General features: G+C 31.6%; 1 protein-coding gene across 2 annotated transcripts in view; it reads left to right on the top strand.

The window, feature by feature from the left end:
• Positions 1–22,204, top strand: part of LOC114329297 (ectopic P granules protein 5 homolog) — a 143,165-nt gene extending 120,961 nt beyond the window's left edge. For both annotated transcript variants that reach the window (XM_050642598.1, XM_028278344.2), the window contains exons 25-26: positions 7,018–7,202; positions 21,841–22,204. In XM_050642598.1, coding sequence (XP_050498555.1) covers positions 7,018–7,202; positions 21,841–21,939 — 284 coding nt within the window. In that variant the 3' untranslated portion in view covers positions 21,940–22,204. The remainder of the gene's footprint in view (positions 1–7,017; positions 7,203–21,840) is intronic.

The raw sequence follows: 22,204 nt of genomic DNA, 5'->3' as shown, positions 1-22,204 counted from the left end.
AAAAAAAGGCACGTCTGTGAACACTTTGGTAATTATTTTAGTTCGGTGATTATTCTAGTTGTCGATAGATGGCGCCATAATCAAAAAAGAATTATTTATTAAATAAAATAATAATATTATCAATATAATCTGTACAATTTATAAGACTATACAAATGAAAGAAAATACCATTTTATAAATGCAATAGACACAATTGATTTGGTTTTATTCCAAATTGAAAATAAAATTTGACAACTGTCAGATTTAACTAAAATGTCACGTTAGAATAAATGTCATAAATGTGTATTATCACGGACTTACCTTTTTTTCTATCATTTGTGACGCACTGAAAAATGTTCATGAAAAGGAGAATACCACGGACTTACCTTTTTTGCGGTTACTTGTGACATACTGAAAAATGCCTCTGAGAAGGACCACACTGTTCAATTTTTAGTTCATTTAAACTTTGTTCTTGTTCTAGAGCGGAAATAAATTTCTGCCGTTATTTTTCTTATATTTCCAAAGCTCAAACATATTTAAGATTTATAATAAAGATGTTTTCAGCATAAATTAATATACGATTATACAGCGTGTCTACTTGAGTTGGACACATATGGGAAACTTTTTTATTATTAATTTTACGAAAAAAAGTTATTCTTTATAAAAAGTTCTGCATGCCCCAAAACCTAAGATTCAATCATCAGATATTAAATTTTCTCAATATTATACGAGGTATGTCAAAAAATTTGAATTTCGGTCAAGGGTAAAGTACTTTTATTTCTCTCAATATCGAAAATTCTTATGATAAAAAGTTGTTTGGAATTAAAAACTAAGATCAAATATGCAATTACATGCTTCTTATTGAAAAAAAAATTTTTCTCAAATTTAAGGATACCCAACATCGTTTTTAATTATTACAAATATGATATCTCGTTTATTATTCATTTTACGAAAAAAAGTTATTCTTCGTAAAAAGCTTTGCATGGTCTAAAATCTAAGACACAACCATGATATATCCACTTTTATTAATTTTATACGAGGTGTGTCAAAAAATATGAAATTCGCTCAATATTATAGCACCTTTATATTTCACAGTATTTTAATTAGAAGGATGTAATTGCATATTGACACATAGTTTTTAATTCTAAACAACTTTTTTAATAACTGTTTTCAATATTGTGAAAAATAAAGGTACTTTACTCTTGAGTGAAATTCATATTTTTTGACATAACTCGTATAAAATTAATAAAATGTATCTGTTGGTTGCATCTTCGGTCTTAGGACATACAGAGCTTTTTATAAAGAATACCTTTTTTTCGAAAAAGTAATAATAAAAGAGTTATCGTATGTGTAATGAATAAAAACGAAGTTAGTATCAATAAATTTGAGAAAAATTTGGAAAATATTTTTTCCCAATTAGAAGCATGTAATTGCATATTTGATCTTAGTTTTTATTGCCAAACAACTTTTCATAATAAGAATTTTCGATATTGAGAGAAATAAAGGTACTTTACTCTTGAACGAAGTTCATATTTTTTGACATACCTCGTATAATATTGACAAAATTTTATATCTGATTATTGAGTCTTAGGTTTTAGAGCATGCAGAACTTTTTATAAAGAATAACTTTTTTTCGTAAAATGAATAACAAAAAAGTTTCCCATATGTTTCCAACTTAAGTAGACACGCTGTATATGTGGAATATCATATAATTTGTTCTATTATACTATCTTTCTTATGTCTATATTTTGTACTATTGTGAATAAATATTTTAGATATACAATTTTCTTTTTCATTCGAGCAATTAACTTTGAGTAAATGTGACCTTTCGGCAGTTGCTTTTCTCTGTAATAATTGTATAAACTCTAAAAAACGTAGGTGTTCTACAAAATATTTTATAGAAAAATTTTTTGATCAACAATAGAGTTTGATTTTATGCTTCTGTATTTTGGTAAAATTTTAAAAGCATTAAAAAGAGTAAACTGACGGACGGACCTATTGAGACAGAGAGCGAAGTGTTCTTGCGCTAGTTTTTTGGGGAAAAATTATTATTGTAGTAGAGATACACGCCTTCGCCAAAATTTTGATTATTATACCAGAGATGCGCCTCTATAAAAGCATCTGCCAAAATTTTGATTATTATACCAGAGACATGGTCCTTCGGCAAAATTTTGAAATATTTTTGGTACATTAAAAATAGTAATCGATAAATTAAAAACTTCATAATTTCACGGATGTTAGTACAATTTTCGCCCGTTCTTCTCGTGTGCTTAATGTCGTCTCTCGTGCTCTCGTGTTGTCCTACGGGCTCGTTTTGTTATCTCGGAAACTAATTGAGCTAGAGAGACGATTTATATACCGTTGGATAGCGAATCCGGGAGTAGTAACTGCCAAATTTCATAAAAATCGGCCAAGTAGTTTCGGAGGAGTATGGCAACAAATACTGAGAAAGAGAATTTTATATATAGATGTTAAATATTTAAATGGCTATTAAAAAATAACGGTTGAAGATAAAAAAGTGAAAATTTAGGATTGTGTGTATATTTTTGTTCTACATCGTATAAAATTAAGAAAAAAAAAATTTGGCCAAAAAATTTAAAATAATTTTGGGGGGGCAGCCCCCTTTTCACTTAGGTAGAACGTTCCACTTCAGAAACCATCCCGGGTTCATGCACAACAACTTTTATTGAGGTCATCATACGATCAAATGCATAGTTTGCGAGTCTATACGGAACATACATACATACAAACATTCATTTTTATTTATATAGAAGAGGTAATATTTAGATGGCTATTAAAAATTAACGATTGGAGATAAAAAAGTGAAAATTTAGCATTTTGTATGTACATTTTGGTTTTACATCGTATAAAATTAAGAAAAAAAAAATTTGGCCAAAAAAATTTAAAATAATTTTGGGGGGGCAAGCCCCCTTTTCACTTAGGTAGACCGTTCCACTTCAGAAACCATCCCGGGTTCATGCACAACAACTTTGATTAAGGTCATCATACGATCAAATGCATAGTTTGCGAGTCTATACGGAACATACATACATACAAACATTCATTTTTATTTATATAGAAGAGTTCTGGCCAGAGACATGTAAAGAGAATAGACTTGGCTAGGGATATGCCATTCAATGCATCGGGGTGTAACGCCGATATCAAGTACGGTGGTTTAGCTATCTTTGTCTGTCGTGCGAGTGTGAGCGTAACTACCAAGAGTTGGGAGTAACGGAACGACAGAAACACAGAGGCGGCGGCCATCATATGCTAGAGAGAAAGTTAAGCGCCGATAGAGTGAGATAGATAGACCACCGACCAGAACTGCTCCGCGTTACGCTATTTTTGGGAGTTGGCCAAATCTATGTGTATAAGATCTTTGGTTCTGGCATTCGGTGAGGCTATTAAAAAAGCTAACGACGGAAAACTAAAATATGTATGTAAACAATGTAGGTAACTTTGCAAAAATACTGTGTTACCCGTTTCTATTAACGAAAAATGCGAAAGAATTTATTCCGTTTTTAACCGTATTAAAACTGATGATCGCAATAAACTTTTGAATAAAAATGTATTTTCATGATTATTTGTCAAAGAAGGTATGAATGAGGTTGGGAATTGTACCAAATTTGATCCAGACATGCATATTTTAAAATTTATGGATGACAAAATATTATATAAAAATTATAAATATGAAACTGATAAAAATTAATTAAGTATCTAGGTCATTTTGTTTCTCTGTTAAAATGTAAAAAAGTTTGGTTTTTTTTACATTCACAACTTTTTTTACATTCACATTATATTAATTTTTAGTTAAGTTAGCTGCTGTTTTTATTATAAAAAAACCTAAATTATATTCAAATAAGTTAATAAAGTTTTAGTTTTTGATTTAGTAGATTTTAGCTAAACATGCAATATATTTCCTAATTAAAATATGGCAACGTTGTCTTGTATTGAATTGAGTGTGTCATTTTGTAATTGTTGTGTATGCGTTTTATATAGTTTTATTTCAATTTTATATTTGTGTATTAAGGTGATACAGTATCGATCAACAGGTAGCCAAAACGCGTTCCAAGATTGCGGCTGTAGTTTTGAATATTTTTTCGAGATATGAACTACTAATGAAATATAAAATTTTAGTAGTTACAAAATGACACAAAATCTAGGCATCGGATAAAAAAATTTATTTGGAGAAAGTGTATTTTTTTGTTCTTCTTAATGGCGGTACAGGCTCGTTTTTTTAATATTGTATTTAATTACAGAGTAATTTCCACATATTAATATATTTTTCAAATTGGGCTCTGTACCGCCATTCTTTATTATATTACGAATACGTGTGCCAAATATCTCGAGAAAAATATTCAAAATTAGAGCCGCAATCTTGGAACGCGTTTTCGCTACCTGTTGATCGCTACTGTTTCCTCTTAAGTTTTTATCCCGTACCCAAGTGATTAGTGAAGTGAATGTTTCATATTTTAGTTATTAATAGACATTTTTACAGTGTATAAATGAGTTTTCTTCCCTCAACTGTACCTAGTTGTTTCCAGGTAATGTGAATAATTCCTAAGGTAGAAAGACGATTATTTTACATTGTGTTATGAATACAATGAATTCATGTCAAGATTTATATAAATAATAATTATTACTGTCATTTGTTGGTTTCATTATTATTCTTACCTTGGCCATACATACTTCTCATTTTTTAAATATCATCGCTGCTCATGCTAAATTCCATGTGTTCATGTTATTAATTTTTTGTTTTTGCAATAAAATGATTTTTATTTTTATGGTTTCTGTAATAAATTAGTATATTATTCAACGAGCATGTAATAGCCATTACATGCGAGTAGAATACTATACTTTTTCTACGACCTTTTTTTATTTTAATTAGCTAATTAGTAATTTTAAAAAATACCTAAATGCTATTTACCCCTAGTACGTGGCTGAATAATTGGTTGCCTACTATTACTAAATTCTTATTTATTGTAAAAATACAACTTGAAATAGCCAATATAAGTTCTATTCGTTTCCGAAAAATTATAAGCTTAAATTTGTACCTACTGTCAGTGAATCTCATAAATAGGAAATGGCTGTTGTCGGTGGACGTATTTCATATATAGTTATAATGTATATTTACATTTAACTAAATAGGTATATATTATAATATAATAATATAACTATACATAATATGTTATAACATATTTAACACAATATAACTTGAAAAACAAACACAATATTAGTTATAAATTCCAATTAACATAAACAAAATGCGTTAATGTCACTGTCACTAAATTAAATGATAAACGTCAAAATTTTTAGTAAACAAGATATAAACTTAAAAATTATACTGACATTGTTACAGTTAAAATTCCTTTAAAAATTTTTCGAAGTTAATTATTGGTATAAATTACAATAATTGTTGTATTAAATAAACAAGTTTAAGTAATTTTATTTGCAGTTTATATACGATTAATATTAAAAGTGGCATGCGCTACTTGAATCTAACTTCAGCCCTTGAGTAATGACCCGTGAGTTACTTCAGCCCGTGAGTAATGAATTATTACTCAAGGGTACAGTAATAGGTGCTATTATCTATGAAAAAATAGCTAATAATGAGCATGTTATTAAACGGTCGTAGAAAATAGTATATTATTCAACGAGCATGTAATGATGGCTATTACTCACGATGATGAAGTTTGCGACACGAGCCGTAGGCGAGTGTCGTAATTCATCAGAGTGAGTAATAGCCATTACATGCGAGTAGAATACTATACTTTTTCTACGACCTTTTTTATTTTAATTAGTAAAAAATTTAATTATCAACTACTCGAGATTTAAATTATAATAATTTACAAAAATACCTAAATGCTATTTACCCCTAGTACGTGGCTGAATAATTGGTTGCCTACTATTACTAAATTATTATTTATTGTAAAAATACAACTAGAGATAGTCAATATAAGTTCTATTCGTTTTCGAAAAATTATAAGCTTAAATTTGTACCTACTGTCAGTGAATCTAATAAATAGGAAATAGCTGTTGTCGGTGGACGTATTTCATAATATAGTTATAATGTATATTTACATTTAACCGTATATAATATAATAATATAACTATACCTAATATGTTATAACATATTTAACACAATATAACTTGAAAAACAAACACAAGTTTAGCTATAAATTCCAATTAACATAAACAAAAGGCGCTAATGTCACTGTCACTAAATTAAATGATAAACGTCAAAATTTTTAGTAAACAAGATATAAACGTAAAAAATATACTGACATTGTTACAGTTAAAAATCCTTTAAAAAATTTTCGAAGGTAATTATTGGTATAAATTACAATATTGTATTAAATAAACAAGTTTAAGTAATTTTATTTGCAGTTTATATACGATTGATATTAAAAGTGGCATTCGCCACTTGAATCTAACTTCAGCCCGTGAGTAATGACCCGTGAGTAACTTCAGCCCGTGAGTAATGAATTATTACTCACGGGTACAGTAATGGGTGCTATTATCTATGAAAAAATAGCGAATAATGTGCATGTTATTAAACGGTCGTAGAAAAAATATTTTATTGCAAAAACTAAAAATTAATAACATGCACATCATAGAATTTGGTATGCCTAGCAAAGCTTCCAAAATATTACAGAGATCTTCCAAATCGTTACAGAAATCTTCCAATTTGAAAAGCTTAGTTGGCTTCCAAAAATATCGATGGTGTTCGAATACGGGACCAGTTTTGCCTATAGAGTTCCCTTTCTACCCCACCCCCTTATCTATGGCGGCGTAGCAGAAACTGGCGTGCTCTCAGTGCACGCGGCTTACAAGCATCGTGCACGCCGCGGCTCAGCACGAGTGTGCAGTGAATAAATTCAACTCATGTACTGCTGAACCGCCAACGATTGCACGCAGCTTGAACACACGCAAATGTGCATCGAGTCTTATGCCGCAATTAAAAAGCAGTGTTGTGCTTTGTTTTAATACGGATAATATTGATATACATTTTACCTTGTATTTCATTATTTTTTGCAGGATATATCTTAGCTCAACTGCCAGAAATGAAGGGGGAACCACAAGTGATAAGGAAATTTGCCAATGCTCCCTCCAAAGTTGGACAGTCTGGAGGAAACACCGAGTGTGTCAAGGTTTTGTTAACAATGGATTTTGGTCAATCACAAGGAAAAATAAAAGAGTGTGCAGGATTAGCACTAAAACAGGTACGATGATAGAGGCAATACATGGCTCTTAAATACAAATTTGTTTAATAATTCTCATAGCCTTTTTTTTCAGTTGCCCATTTCTTTCTAATACTTGTACTAGGCAGCGACAAAAAATTCCATCTCCGTGATTATTTTTTGAATTTTTTTAAGGAAATCTACGTTTTGAATCATCCAAATCTATTTATACAGGGTGAGCCACGCTCAACGGGACGGAGCCTACCGGGGAAACGGCTAAAGATATTAAAAATTCCTTCCGTCGGAATACGTAGGTCAGTACCGGCTACAAATTAAAATTTGTGAAATATATACAGGGTGTCCCAATTTAGCGTAATGATATAAAGTTATATATTTTTAAATGGAACAACCTATATTTTACTTTAATTTTGAATTCTACTGAACAAAATAATGTTATTTTATTCAACATTCCCTATACCTATTTTTGACAGATTTCGATTTATGTGGGTTTTTCTGAAAATGTACTATTCGCGAAATTAATTAATTACACATTATCGCATGAATTTTAATTAACGTCTTTTTGTCAGTTAATTGTCAACCATCCATGCTTTACATCAGAATAATTACCATTTGAAACTAATCTACAGAGTGTTCGCAATCTGAAGTGTCAATGCTGTACAATATTTTGTATAATTACTTTCTTAACTTAAATGGGACACCCTGTATTTTACTTTAATTTTGAATTCTAATCAAAAAAATAATATTACTTTATTAAACAATCCCTATAGGTACCTATCTTTGATAATTTTCGATTTATTTGCATTTTTTTGAAAATGCACTATTCTAGAAATTAATTAATTATACTTTATTAGGTACATAAGACAAGGCGACACACTCTCGCCAAAACTATTCATAACTGTTCTGGAATATGCCTTTAAGATGCTCAACTGGGACAATAAAGGGATCAAAATAGATGGAGAAAAGTTAAATCATCTTCGTTTTGCAGATGACATAGTCCTTATAACTGATGACCTAGGAGAAGTAAAGAAAATGCTAAATGAGTTAGACGCTATCTGCTGGAAAATAGGCCTGAAAATGAACTTTTCTAAAACTAAATTTATGACTAATCTGATTCCTAGCGGACAGCTGATTATACGCGAACAAGAAGTAGAACTAGTGGAAAAGTACATTTACTTGGGTCATGAAATTAGAATTGGCAGAGATAACCAAACATGCGAAATAAAAAGAAGATTAACTCTTGCTTGGGCAGCCTACGGAGCTCTGAGAGACATATTTAGGAGCAGTATACCGATCGGTTTAAAAAGACAAGTGTTTGACCAATGTGTGCTACCGGTAATGACATATGGAGCAGAGACACTGACTCTAACCAAGGCAACAGCGTCGAAAATGCGGGTTGCTCAAAGGCGCATGGAAAGATCCATGCTGGGCGTAACTCTACGGGATAAAATAAGAAATGAAGATCTCAGACAAACAACCGGTATCGCAGATGTTGTAGAACGTATCACCAGGCTCAAATGGAACTGGGCAGGACACGTCGCCAGGCTGAAAGATTCAAGATGGGCACGAAGGCTGATGGAGTGGAGACCAAGAGAAGATAAACGAAGTAGAGGAAGGCCGCCTATACGATGGACAGATGATATCAGGCGGATTAGTAAAAACTGGCAAAAATCAGCACAAAACCGTGAAGTGTGGAAACAATTGGGGGAGACCTATGTCCAGCAGTGGACGTAAATTGGTTGGATGATGATGATGATGAGGTACATAAAGTTCTAACTTAAACAAAATACCCTATATTTGAATGCTGTAACAATTATTATAATCAAACTATTATAAAATTTTATATTAATATCTAGTATCTTCAGATCTATTTGCATTATGTTACCTGAAACATTAAAAGTCGTTAATTACATAGCTCATTATACATTATAAAGAATGCCATGAAAAAACAAAAAGGTACCTAGCTGTCAAACTAATAGTCATACTATTAACTGTATTGCTTTAAATTAATAGAAATGGCAGATTATTGAATTAAAGACCGAGTAAATATGATTTTAATACATGGTGAATGTGATCAAAACAGTTTGTTAGCATCAAGAGTCTATGCTGAGAGATTTCCCTTAAAACGTCATCCTCGTAAAGAAGTATTTGAAAGAGTCTTAACAAGGTTTCGTGAAACTGGCAGTGTTGTTTATACTAAACGAAAATTGATAAATCCCATAACTGAAGATGAAAATACCGAATTAGAAGTTATTCAATCAGTTATACTTTTGCAGTCATACAGTTATACTTTTGCAAAATATCCCTTTAAATATTAGAAGAACAATGTTTCTGCAGCTAGACGGTGCTCCAGCACATTACACGCGTAATGTTAGAGAATATTTAGACAGAAAATTTCCCGGAAAGTGGATAGGTAGGGGTGGTGCTGTCAATTGGCCTCCTAGATCGCCTCGGTTAACATATGTACTTTTTTTGGGGATATATTAAAAGTTTGGTTTATCAAACTCCACCTACAACCGCGGAAGACATGAAAATGCGTATTCGTTATGCGTTTGCAACAGTTACTCCAGAAATGTTAAGAAAAGTAAAACAAAATTTTGAACACAGAGTGAGGTTATGTATTGAATAAAATTGACACCATTTTAAACATTTAATGTAAATTATTTTTTTTCCAGTGTGTTTTGTTTAACTTTATGTAATAAAGTGTAATTAATTAATTTCAAGAATAGTGCATTTTCAAAAAAACGCAAATAAATCAAAAATTATCGAAGATAGGTATAGGGATTGTTTAATAAAGTAATATTATTTTTTTAATTAGAATTCAAAATTAAAGTAAAATACAGGGTGTCCCATTTAAGTTAAGAAAGTAATTATACAAAATATTGTACAGCATTGACACTTCAGATTGCGAACACTCTGTACATTAGTTTCAAATGGTAAATATTCTGATGTAAAGCATGGACAGTTGACAATTAAGTGACAAAAAGACGTTAATTAAAATTCATGCGATAATGTGTAATTAAATAATTTCACGAATAGTACATTTTCAGAAAAACTCAAATAAATCGAAATCTGTCAAAAATAGGTATAGGGAATGTTGAATAAAATAACATTATTTTGTTCAGTACAATTCAAAATTAAAGTGAAATATAGGTTGTTCCATTAAAAAATATATAACTTTATATCATTACGCTAAATTGGGACACCCTGTATATATTTTACAAATTTTAATTTGTAGCCGGTGCTGACCTACGTATTCCTACGGAAGGAATTTTTAATATCTTTAGCCGTTTGTAGGCTCCGTCCCGTTGAGCGTGGCTCACCCTGTATATTCAGAAAGCATATTTATGTACACATATTTTAATGTACACTATGTGTACATTCATGTAGTGTACACTAATTTAGTGGGTGGTAAACTCTTCTATGTAGTTTGATATGGCATTCTTCTTCTTCATGAGCCTCATCCTTTAAGGACATTGGCGATCATCCTGGCATTTTGTACTCTGCCTGCAGCGGTTTTGAAGAATTCTATTGTTGTTTTTCCACTCCACTGCTTTAAATTTTTCAACCAGGATGTGCGTCGTCTCCCCGGTCATCGTTTTCCTTCCACTTTCCTTTGTATGGTAAAGACGGGATTCCGTTGGAAAATTTACTCTAACAAGAGCGGAGCAGATACTAGCAAAATGGCAACACTGTTAAGAGTGACCAGGGTGACAATTTAGTGAACAGTAGCGTAGATATCTAATTTAAATTTAATAAAAGTTATTATTTTGCAAACATTTGATTTTAAGTGTAAATTGTAAATGACACCATCGCATCTTCTCAAATTATGTGGGTATCAGTAAATATTTTATTTTACGAAAAAGTTTAAATAAAAAAATATCGGTGTTATCAACATCTGTGATATACCTAGGTACATAGTGATAACACTAATCGACTCGACTGAACAGATCCTATTGTAAAATAATAATACCTGTATAAAAAATTGTCAATAACATTAATTATCACATATAATTAAACAGTAAGTATGATCAAATTTATATGTTTTAGTAACACAACTGCTCATAAGTAGTAAACCTTACTGTTTTATCTCTGATAACTTTCATGTTATTGTAATCTTTTGACTAATTGATGGACTTGTTAGTGTCCACGCTTCCAAGCCATAAAGAAGAGTAGAGAACACGTAACACAAAAGCATCCTTAGGCGTAGTTCTAACCTTATATCCTAATAACAAAGAAACTTTGTAAGTTTAATGAATGATGCACGTACTATTTCAATACGTGTCGTAAGGGGCCGTTCAAATATTACGTAAGGGGGGAGGGTTAAAAATCTTCAAAAATTGCGTTACGTAATACGTGAACGCCCCATTAAGGTGCGTTACGAAGGGGGATGGGGTCAAAAATCTTCAAAAACCGCGTTACGTACGTACTTGAACGCTCCCTAATTTCTTTGCTTTGGTCCACATTTGATGTTATCCATGTTCCTAATTATTTGTAGTATCCACACTCTCAATTACAGTATCTTCAATAGTCAATTGGATGTTTGCGTGTGCTAATTTAGTCATGGTCATGCATTTAGTTTTCTTTAAATTAATCTTCAGTCCGTACTCATGACAGCGTTCACTAAGGCGTTGCATTACGTTCTCTAAATTCTAAATCATTGTCTTAATCCGTTATTATTAAGGCCGGGACACACATATCCGCACCGAACCAGCACCGTGTCCGCACCGCGCCCGCACCGAGCAGAGACAGCAAGGCTGGCCATGCTGTCTGTGCTCGGTGTGGGCTCGGTGCAGATATGTGTGTCCCGGCCTTTACTGTTTCATCTGCAACTCATAAGTTGTTCCAAAATTCTCCATTGATAGATATACCTTTATCGACCTTTAGATTGTAACTCTTTAGCGACGTATTAGTATAATATGGATAATCGTCGAAGGCCGATATGATTAACCAAAAAAGAAGATGTGTTTGGTGATATTTCTAGTGACTTTCTTGGGTGTGAATATGTCTTTTTAGTGTACTCCTCTTGGTTTAAAAACAAAGCTTAGTAATACTTTTAAATAGTCTGGTGCTTATCTATTGGTATCTGGATACCGCGTATGAAAAAAAAAGTTGATTAATAGCAAGCTGAAAATTTGTTAATATCTTAAGGATGTCTAGTTGGACAAACTTTAAAATATGGGAACACTGGAACAGGGGAAGTTTAAATTGTGGAACAGGTTAAAAATTTGGAACGGTCAGACCACAAAAACGGCACATGTATTTTTTCCGACAGTGTATTTTGATACGTGTATTTTGTACGTTTTCGATCTGATGTTCATTTCGCAAAATATTGCGGGGTTCCTATTTAAAATTTACCCTCACTCCTCTCCGTGGGAGTTCGTGTTTGGTATCATTCGATATATTTTTGAAAAATATTGAACACGTAATTTTTAGTTTTTCGATCTAACGTTTATTTCTCAACATATTCGCTTTTTTCTTGTGAAGCTTTGTGACTCGCACATTTTCTTACGCGCCCCCTCAAACCGTCAGATTTTTGAAATATACACTGTTCTGTATGTACTTAACTTACCTTATCTTAATGTGACAATTTAAGTTTTTCTAAGGGTATATTTTTTTTCGGATCCTCCTGTTTAAGATCCAATATATGGTAGGGGTACATTTACATAGGACCTACAAGGTTTCTCCCCGTGTGATTTTCTGGCTCGCTCAAGTAACTGCAAAAATGCCCGCTTGAGCTCCCCTACCAGTATGGCTCAATTCATTTATATCTCTGTATTCTATTACATTCTACATAATCAAATAATTAATTGTTGACATTATTAAAATTATATTTTTCCGTCACAACCAACATAACAAAGATTTATCACCGATTATCAATTATTATTGACCACTGATCAGGTACAAAAGTTAACAATGGATAGATTAATTTTATTATTTGGTCTGTCAAACTAACGTCAGAACGTGTATGTATCGATCTGTAAATTGGTGCCGAAATTTGTAATTATTACTGTAAATACTAGTTATTAAAATTAGTTTTCGCTCAAATAGTGACTAATAACAATTGTGTTACGTGTTAATCATCAAGAACAAGCTGTAACTTCAGTCAGTAAGAGATGTTTTACTTAATAATCTTCCAATTTAAACCCATTCAGTGTCAAACTGTCAATAGTTTTTCACTGGTGCTATCCCGTCCCAACGGACGCCAACGGTTAGGCAACCAGTATTGCAGTGATGTATCCAAGGTTATCACTTATTTCCAGACATCCAAAGCGTTAATATAAACAAATTCAAGTTACTTTTGACTACATGAGTAACAATTTAAATCAATGTTCCCCCACTGTTAGCAACACCATGTTTGGACCCAATTCTTCCAGTAATCTTACTAGTTCATATGCAACTGCTACTATGACTAAACAACGTCCGAAGTATCCCAAGAAGACCGAAGCAATTTTATAATTAGTTGTACGTCTCTATAGTATCCAATGATTGTATATCCAATTTTTTTCTTCGTAATTTTTACGTAATGTTATTTAAAATTTAGAAATTAACTGTTATAATACCTAATTAGTTTTAAGTCCTTATTGTAATTAATTATTGTATAACCAATATTGTTTGTGTCAATGGCCATTGCTGCCGAGACACATAAATTTAAATAAAAAAAAAATATTATTTTAGAATTTGCTAAAGCGACATCGATTTAGTTAAATAAAATATTTGACAATATTCTGAAATACAAAAAAAATTATTTTCCTCAACAACTTCAGAAACATTTGTTGATCAGAATTAAAAGAAGAAATTATTAAAACATAGTTGTTGTTTATGCTTTTTGAGTGGATTTTAAAAATAAGAAAACATCTTGAAATGTATTTTTTATTTATTAACAAAAGTGGAAAACACTGCAAAATTGTTTGCACTAACTTATAAAAAAAAACAAAAATAACAATATTATAAACAACAAAACCGAAAAAAACCGATAAAACCGTTTGAAAAATTAAGTGTTACGGTTCGGTTCCAAAAATTATATTTAATATCAAATAAGGGTTCAGTTTCGGTTCTGGTCCACTAAAAAATATCCGTTTCGGTTCGGTTTTCTGTTTTTAGCGGTACGGTCCGGGTCCCTGGTGCACACCACTGGACGGCTGCAATCAGCCGAAAGATGACACTTTGTGATAAACTATTTTATGGCATGGCCTCGCTCAGCCAAATATTGTTATATCTTGAGCGAAGGGTGAGTAGTTCTTCCGATAAAAGATACCGCATTATGATTGGTCACAACAGCAATATCCGATTTTTTGAGTGGCTCTTTGTCCACGTGGACTGATCAACAGTTCGATGAAAACTTAACTGGGTGATTGCCCATATTTTAAAATATCATACCAGGAACATCTGAATGTAGAACCTTAAAACTTTTATATTTTACACATCTTAGTCATTGATAGTTTTGCAGTTAATAACTACTCCTGGTAGGGTACTTTTGCTTTCATTTTTATGGCTTGCTTTTATTACAGATTACATTATATTTTTACACAGTCTCACGGAAATACGAGGCGACCATATATCTATAGCGACACGCTTGGTTTATCCGGGGGGACCTTTGGCGGCAATGGCCGCTGAAGGATGTTTTATGTAGAATGAAAAATTTATTTGAAGTTATCTAAATAATCCCCAAAGAAAAGTTAATTTTTAGTTATAATTCGTGAAAGTGAAGTAGCTTAGTGTTGTCTGTTATAGTTATTGTAGTAAAATTATGGCAATTTATCTTTATTAAGGAGAATTATTTTCGAGCATGGTTGCTAATGTGTTTGTTCTTAGTTAAATGGAATAATGGATATTTGAAGAAAAGTTATATATATTATTATTTGTAAGGATAAAAACGTAGGTTGTGCATTGCTTCGAGCAAGACTCGCATAACCTACATGAAATGTGCTGGCAGATGCACTTGTATGCAAGCCAAAAAAACGAAGAAGAAGAAGGAGAAGCGACACGCTTCATTTATTATTTTTTTAATTGCTAATTTTAAATATTAACTTTCTTTTCTAAACGAAAATAATATGGGTCATTTAAAATTCACATGTGTTTCGCTCCTAAAATACGAAACCAGATTGTATAATACCTTATCAGACCTTATGTCAATAAATCACTTTTTAAATGCATTCGAAGACGCTTTTTAAAACTACAGAAAGGTTCTCAGCCTTTAAAACGCCAGATTGAGTAATTTATCGCCTTTTCGAGCCATATTCTAAAATCGCATACATGATGACATAATAGTTTTGTGGTCTCGGCCAGTATCGTCGCAGCGGGCACGCAGTTCAGTCACACCCTCGCAAAAATAACAAACCCTTACGAGATATAAACGAAGCACACTTGTTTCCCAAAATAAATAAATATATTACTGTTCGTTGTTTTACACTTCTTTTAATTTAAGTTAATTGTTTCCGTTAACCACCAACGGAACATATCCAATCACATCAACTCATATTTTCCATTTAAGAGTACGTGACCAAAGTGGCTCATTTTTCTTTTCTTCATAGTGTTGAGTATTTTTTTTTCTTTTTTTATTTTTCTTATTTTTGTGTTTGTTACGTGTTGTGTTCATGATATTTTTCACATTCTTCGATAACACCATATTTCAAAGCTGGCAAGTCTTTTTTTTTCAGTTGCGTCCGTAATAATTGTCCAGGCCTTAAACTCCATATAAAAGGACAGAGAATGCGTATCATCTCAATAATCTAGTTCTAATTTCTATTTCCAGTTTTTCATTGCATAATACTGTCTTCGTCTTATTGAAAGCGGTTCTGGGGTTATCTCAATGTGTCGTTTTATTTCAAGGCTGCGATCCCATTGTTGTCTTCAATCATGAAAATCATGATTTTTGTTTTTTTTTGTGTTCCGAGCAATTCCATAACCAAAATTTACAGCACTTCTCTGCTTATAGTCTAAGAGCTAGTGAACCCTTCGACTAACGGTCGTCCTGTAAGGCTAGAAATTTTTCTAGTGATAATTCATAGCACACCAAGGCTAAAAACCATGACCTGGTAGGCCTCAGTGGTGCACGTGTATCTACCAGGTGAATCGAAAAGTGCAAATTTAGGGGGTAAAATAAACTTTCTCCTGTAAGGTTTAAATTTAATTATGTGTTTGAGTAAGTAATTTAGAAGAAATGTGTACAATGACAGGCGATTCTGAAGAGCATAAGACCTTGACAGGCGAGGGGAAAGATTAGGGGTTTTTCCTAAATTTATTTTTTTTGCATCGAACAAATTTTTTTTAAGTTTTTTTAATCATTCCAAACAGAAAAGGTCTTTAGTGATTTTTCTCTTAAGTTAATAGTTTTTGTTATATAAGCGATTGAAAATTTTGAAAGTTGCGAAATCGACCATTTTTAACCCTAAATCGGATATTTATCTAAAAATTTTAAAGTTGCCAAGGTAGGTAGATATTCTTTAAACATTGATTGATGAAATCCCAAAGAGTTTTTTGCAATACAATATCGGAAACACCTTTGTTTTTTAATTGCTAATCAAGCGGACGCGACACTGTAGTATAAGTGAGGACGTTTGAGTTGTCATAAATTCATTATCTCGAGAATGGGCAAATTTCAAGAGCAATCCTCAGACAGGTCGATTTTTATTTTTAAATTAGGACTTTTTGGCATATATATAATACTAGTGACGTCATCCATCTGAGCGTGATGACGTAATCGATGATTTTTTAAATGAGAGTAGGGGTTGTGTGATAGCTCATTTGAAAGGTTATTTAATTCTCTATTCACTAATATAAACATTAACATAATTATTTATACAGGGTGTACAAAAAATTTTTTTTATTAAATTAACTTTGATTAAATTTGACAAATAGAAGAAAAAATTTTTTTTGTACACCCTGTATAAATAATTATGTTAACGTTTATATTACTGAATAGATAATTAAATAACCTTTTAAATGAGCTATCACACAACCCCTACTCTTATTTAAAAAAAGCATCGATTACGTCATCACGCCCAGATGGATGACGTCACTAGTATTATATATATACCAAAAAGTCCTAATTCAAAAATAAAAATCGACCTCTCTGAGGATTTCTCTTGAAATTTGTCCATTCTCGAGATAATGAATTTATGCAAGCTCAAACGTCCTCACTTATACTACAGTGTAGCGCCCGCTTGATTGGCAATTAAAAAAACAAAGGGCTTTCGATATTTTATTGCAAAAAACTCTTCGGGATTTCATCAATCAATGTTTAAGGAATATGTACATACCTTGCCAATATTGAAATTTTTAGATAAATGTCCGATTTAGGGTTAAAAATGGCCGATTTCGCAATTTTCAAAATTTTTAATCGCTTATATTACAAAAACTATTAACCTAAGAAAAAAATCACTAAAGACCTTTTCTGTTTGGAATGATTCAAAAAACCTAAAAAAAATTTGTTCGATGCAAAAATTTTAATTTTAGGAAAAACCCCTAATCTTTCCCCTCGCCTGGCAAGGTCTTATGCTCTTCAGAATCGCCTGTCATTGTACACATTTCTTCTAAATTACTTACTCAAACACATACTTAAATTTAAACCTTACAGGAGAAAGTTTATTTTACCCCCTAAATTTGCACTTTTCGATTCACCTGGTAGATACACGTGCACCGCTGAGGCCTGCCAGGCCATGGTTTTTAGCCTTGGTGTGCTATGAATTATCACTAGACAAATTTCTAGCCTTACAGGACGACCGTTAGTCGGAGGGTTCACTAGCTCTTAGACTATTAGTGCAGTTAATGAAGGTGAATATGAGCTATTACCTCCGATTTCGTTGAACCTCCATCGATTTGCATGAAAATTGGATAGTGGTTAGAGGATAACTCAAAGAACAAAGGTGACATGGTGCCAACTTGCGCTTTTACCCTGGGGGTGGATGTCACCCCTTCTCGGGGGTGAAAATTATTTTATTAAGAATATCCCCATAATTCGATAGAGGGGCAAATTCTAAGCAAAATTTGTTATATAAATTATTAACATAAATCACTACTTTTTGAGTCATTAAAGATCAAAGATTTTAATTTTTCGTGAGAAAAATGCATGTTTTTAACATATTTTTCACAAATAACTCAAAAACTATACAAAAAAGTTGTAATTACCAAAATTAAAGCTAATAAAAAATGAAATAAACTCCTTACTAGAATAGCCTTTTTGTATTAACTAAAAGTGAGTTATCGGTAATTGAATGTATATTTTTTTCAGTGAGTATCCAAATCTAAGTATTCAAGCTTAAATAACGGGAAAATGATGCATTTTATAACATAAACTTATTAAACATTTGTCAAAGTACTTCGAATATCTATCAAATGAGCTGCCGAACGAGTCGATAGCATTAAAATTTATACTATTCTTTTTCTCATGATCATCTTTCAGTGCGTCACAGTTTTTAGATTTCTTTCTGACGCATTAAATTGTATGTGACAGAAAAAAAGGCACGTCCGTGATTACAGACATTTACAACATTTATTCTAGTTATTCTAGTTGTCGATAGATGGCGCCATAATAAAAAAAAATAAATTTTTAATTAGATAATAATATTACAAATATAATCTGTATAATTTATAAGACTATACAAATCAAAGAAAATACCATTTTATAAATGCAAGAAACACATTTGATTTGTTTTTATTCCAAATTGAAAATAAAATGTGACAACTGTCAGATTTAACTAAAATGTCATGTTAGAATAAATGTCATAAATGTGTATTATCACGGACTTACCCTTTTTCCTATCATTTGTTACGCACTGAAAAATGCTCATGAAAAGGACAATACAAGAATTATTCTAAATTTTGAATATGTGTTCTTTTAAAATGTGTTCCAAAAATGTTATTTTTTTTAAATGCATCCGTTAATTTTTACATCAGATTCACCTAAAAACCATTTGAAAGATAATTCCAAGAGCTATCAAACCGCGTTAAATTTAATCTTTTAAACCTGTTACTTTTTTAGAAATAAAAGGTTAAATGGCCCCGGTTACATGGTTCTCCCAGCAAAATTTAAACTTTAAACGTTTCTATCTCGTTTATTTTTTACCCTACAGAAATAGTAAAACAGGTAAACTATTTGGCACAGAAAAGGCTAAAATTTGGTTAGATATCATTTTTTACGTTTATTGAGTATTTTTGATTATCAAAAGAAAATTAAAATTACGATTAATTTAAAAATTCTGATTTTGATAAATCTTTTTTTTTTTTCAAAAATATGCATTCTAAACCGGTCAAAATTGTTGAAATGATTACTTACGCTAATATAAAGAAATTCTTGCAAGCATAACTATAAATTTTAATTTTTTTGGAAATTACATGTTTTATTTTTCAGTTTTTCTAAAAAAATCGAAAGAGTTCTCTTATTTTCATCATAACTTGCTTAATTTTGATGCTATTAACTTCTTCTGGAGCTCATTTGATAGGTATTACCAATTACTTTGACAAGTATTTAACAGGTATATTTTATAAAATCCATCGTTTTCACATTACTTGAATACTTAGATATGAGTACTCGTCGAAAAAAATATATATTCAATTACCCATAACTCACTTTGAATTAACATTAGTTTAGTTCTTTAAGGGGGGGGTATGGTTTGAAATCAACATATCAGGCACATTTTTGTGAATTTTTTTCGACGCTATGGTAGAATTATTTTTATTTTTAAATTAAATAAACATATTAAGTACAATTCAAAGAATATTTAAGAAAAAATTCAATCCAAAATATTGAAAAATAAGCCATTGGCGACAAATTTTGGCAGGCAGCTCAAAAAAAAATTGATTTTGCGGTGGACATCAGAACTCATCACTGGATCATACGAAACAAAAAATTCAAAAGGATTTAATTAGCTTATGAGTTTCACGAGGTAACAACGTCGAGTTTTTTTATTTTTAATGATTTTTGAATTTTTGGTATCACTCAGAAGTGAAAAATACGAAATTTTTGATAAAAATTTTGTGAAAACCAACAGATTTAATATTGTTGAACAAAAAATAAGCACAAAACGAAAAATATCTCGACGTTGTTACCTCCCGAAATGTCTAAAGAAAATTTATGCAAAATTTCAGGTAGATCGGTCAAGTAGTTTTTTAGTTACAATGTCCACCGCATTTGAAAAAACAGTTTTGAGAAAAATGCGTTTAAAGTTTTGACAACTGCATCTTCATCTTCTTATTTGTCTGCCAAATCGTAAAGTGATGAACATTGGAATATGTTTTTTGAATTGCGGAGTAATCCACAAAAGAGAAGGCGAACAGTTGTTTAACGTTTCTCACTACGCTCAAGCGTGCTGGCGCGAAGCCGCGGCAAAGCGAGTCGAAGGTAGGGATATTCAACACCCTGTATCTCTGGTAATTTTACTCCGATTATTTTGAAATTTTCAGAGAGTATTCTTGAAAGTATGCACTTTTATTTGAAATAATAAAAAAATTAAATATTTCAAACCATACCCCCCCCCCTTAAGTGAGAAGGCTATTCAATTTTTTATTATTTTCAATTTTGCTAATAACAAGTTTTTTGTAAAAGCTTATAGTTATTGAGTTATACGAGAAAAATAGCTTTAAAACATGCATTTTTTCAAGAAAAAATAAAAATTTTGATCTTTAATAACTCAAAAAGTATTGATTTATGTTAATAACTTGATATAACAAATGCTTAGAATTTGTCCCTCTATCGACTTGTGATATTATTTTTAATAAAATAATTTTCACCCCTGAGAAGGGGTGGCATTCACCCCCAGCGTAAAAGCACAAGTTAGCATCATGTCACCTTTGTTCCTTGGGGTATCCTCTAACTACTCATCAATTTTCATGAAAATCGATGAAGGTTCAACGAAATCGGAGGTGAAAACCTTCAGTGACTGCACTAGCTGTCCACGCGCAAGGAGTATTGTATCGTCTGCATATCTGAGATTATTCACTAGCGTTGCGTTAAGTGATTTGCCTTCATTGATGTCTTCTACTGCCTCTTTAAACATTTCTTCTACTGCCTCTTCAAACATTTCTTCTGAGCACATATTAAAAAGTAGAGGGGATAGTACCACGGGCGCCTATATAAAAAATTTCGGGGAGGAGTCCAGACGTGAAGATATTGCACATTATATATTTCGTATAATTTGGATAACCATATATAGTTTACAGCACCCGAAAATTCAGGGGCGGCCACGGGCCCCCCTGTCCATGGGTATGGGCGCCCATGGATAGTACACATTCTTGCCGCACTCCTCTTCTTATTGGACATGACAACAGACACGAGATTCAGATTTGAAATGGTCAAGTTGAGGTCAACAGAGATTTTCACTACCACTAAAAATTAGACCGTTAAAATAAGAAGTCTTTTGACTTAATTTCTATAGTTTTTTTTATGATTTTCAATTACCTACTTGTTGAATTAACAACCTACAGACATATCTTAAATCTCATTGTTCGAGTTTTAATTCATAAGTGTAATTACCCAACCCAATGTAAAATCAATCATCATCTTTTCAACATTATCTTTAAGCAATTTTCAACTTTATGTATATTAGAGAATAAGTATAGCTAGAGGACATAGTTCATTCAAAAACGGTGTAATATTAATAATATCTAATATTGCGATTTAAGAAACCCTGGTATAAACTAAAAACACTATTTATTTTTCCAGATCCAAGATTCCAATAACTCTCTGCACAATGCACGAAAATTCGTAATGCTTATTGTGAAACAATTTTACACGAAGCCTTATTTAACGGACGTTGGATAATGATGATATATAGAGAGCTCTTAAATATTTTTGTTACCATTAGATTTAGAAAGATTTCTATAAACTGTTACCGGTATTCTATACTTTGTCATTGTTTTAGTTTTCATCTTTATTTTTAAGTTCTGGTTTATTATCTTTGTATGTTATTTGTATTTAACTTAAGTTTAATGCTAAGTTTAATAAAAGTATAGTGATTTTATTGGTGATATACGTAGAGTTATACTTTGATTAATAAATATTTTTTACCTCTAGTTTTTATTGCTAA

This window comes from Diabrotica virgifera, chromosome 2, assembly GCF_917563875.1.
Source record: "Diabrotica virgifera virgifera chromosome 2, PGI_DIABVI_V3a".
Taxonomy (NCBI): domain Eukaryota; kingdom Metazoa; phylum Arthropoda; class Insecta; order Coleoptera; family Chrysomelidae; genus Diabrotica; species Diabrotica virgifera.
This window is presented reverse-complemented; position numbering and strand designations above follow the sequence as displayed.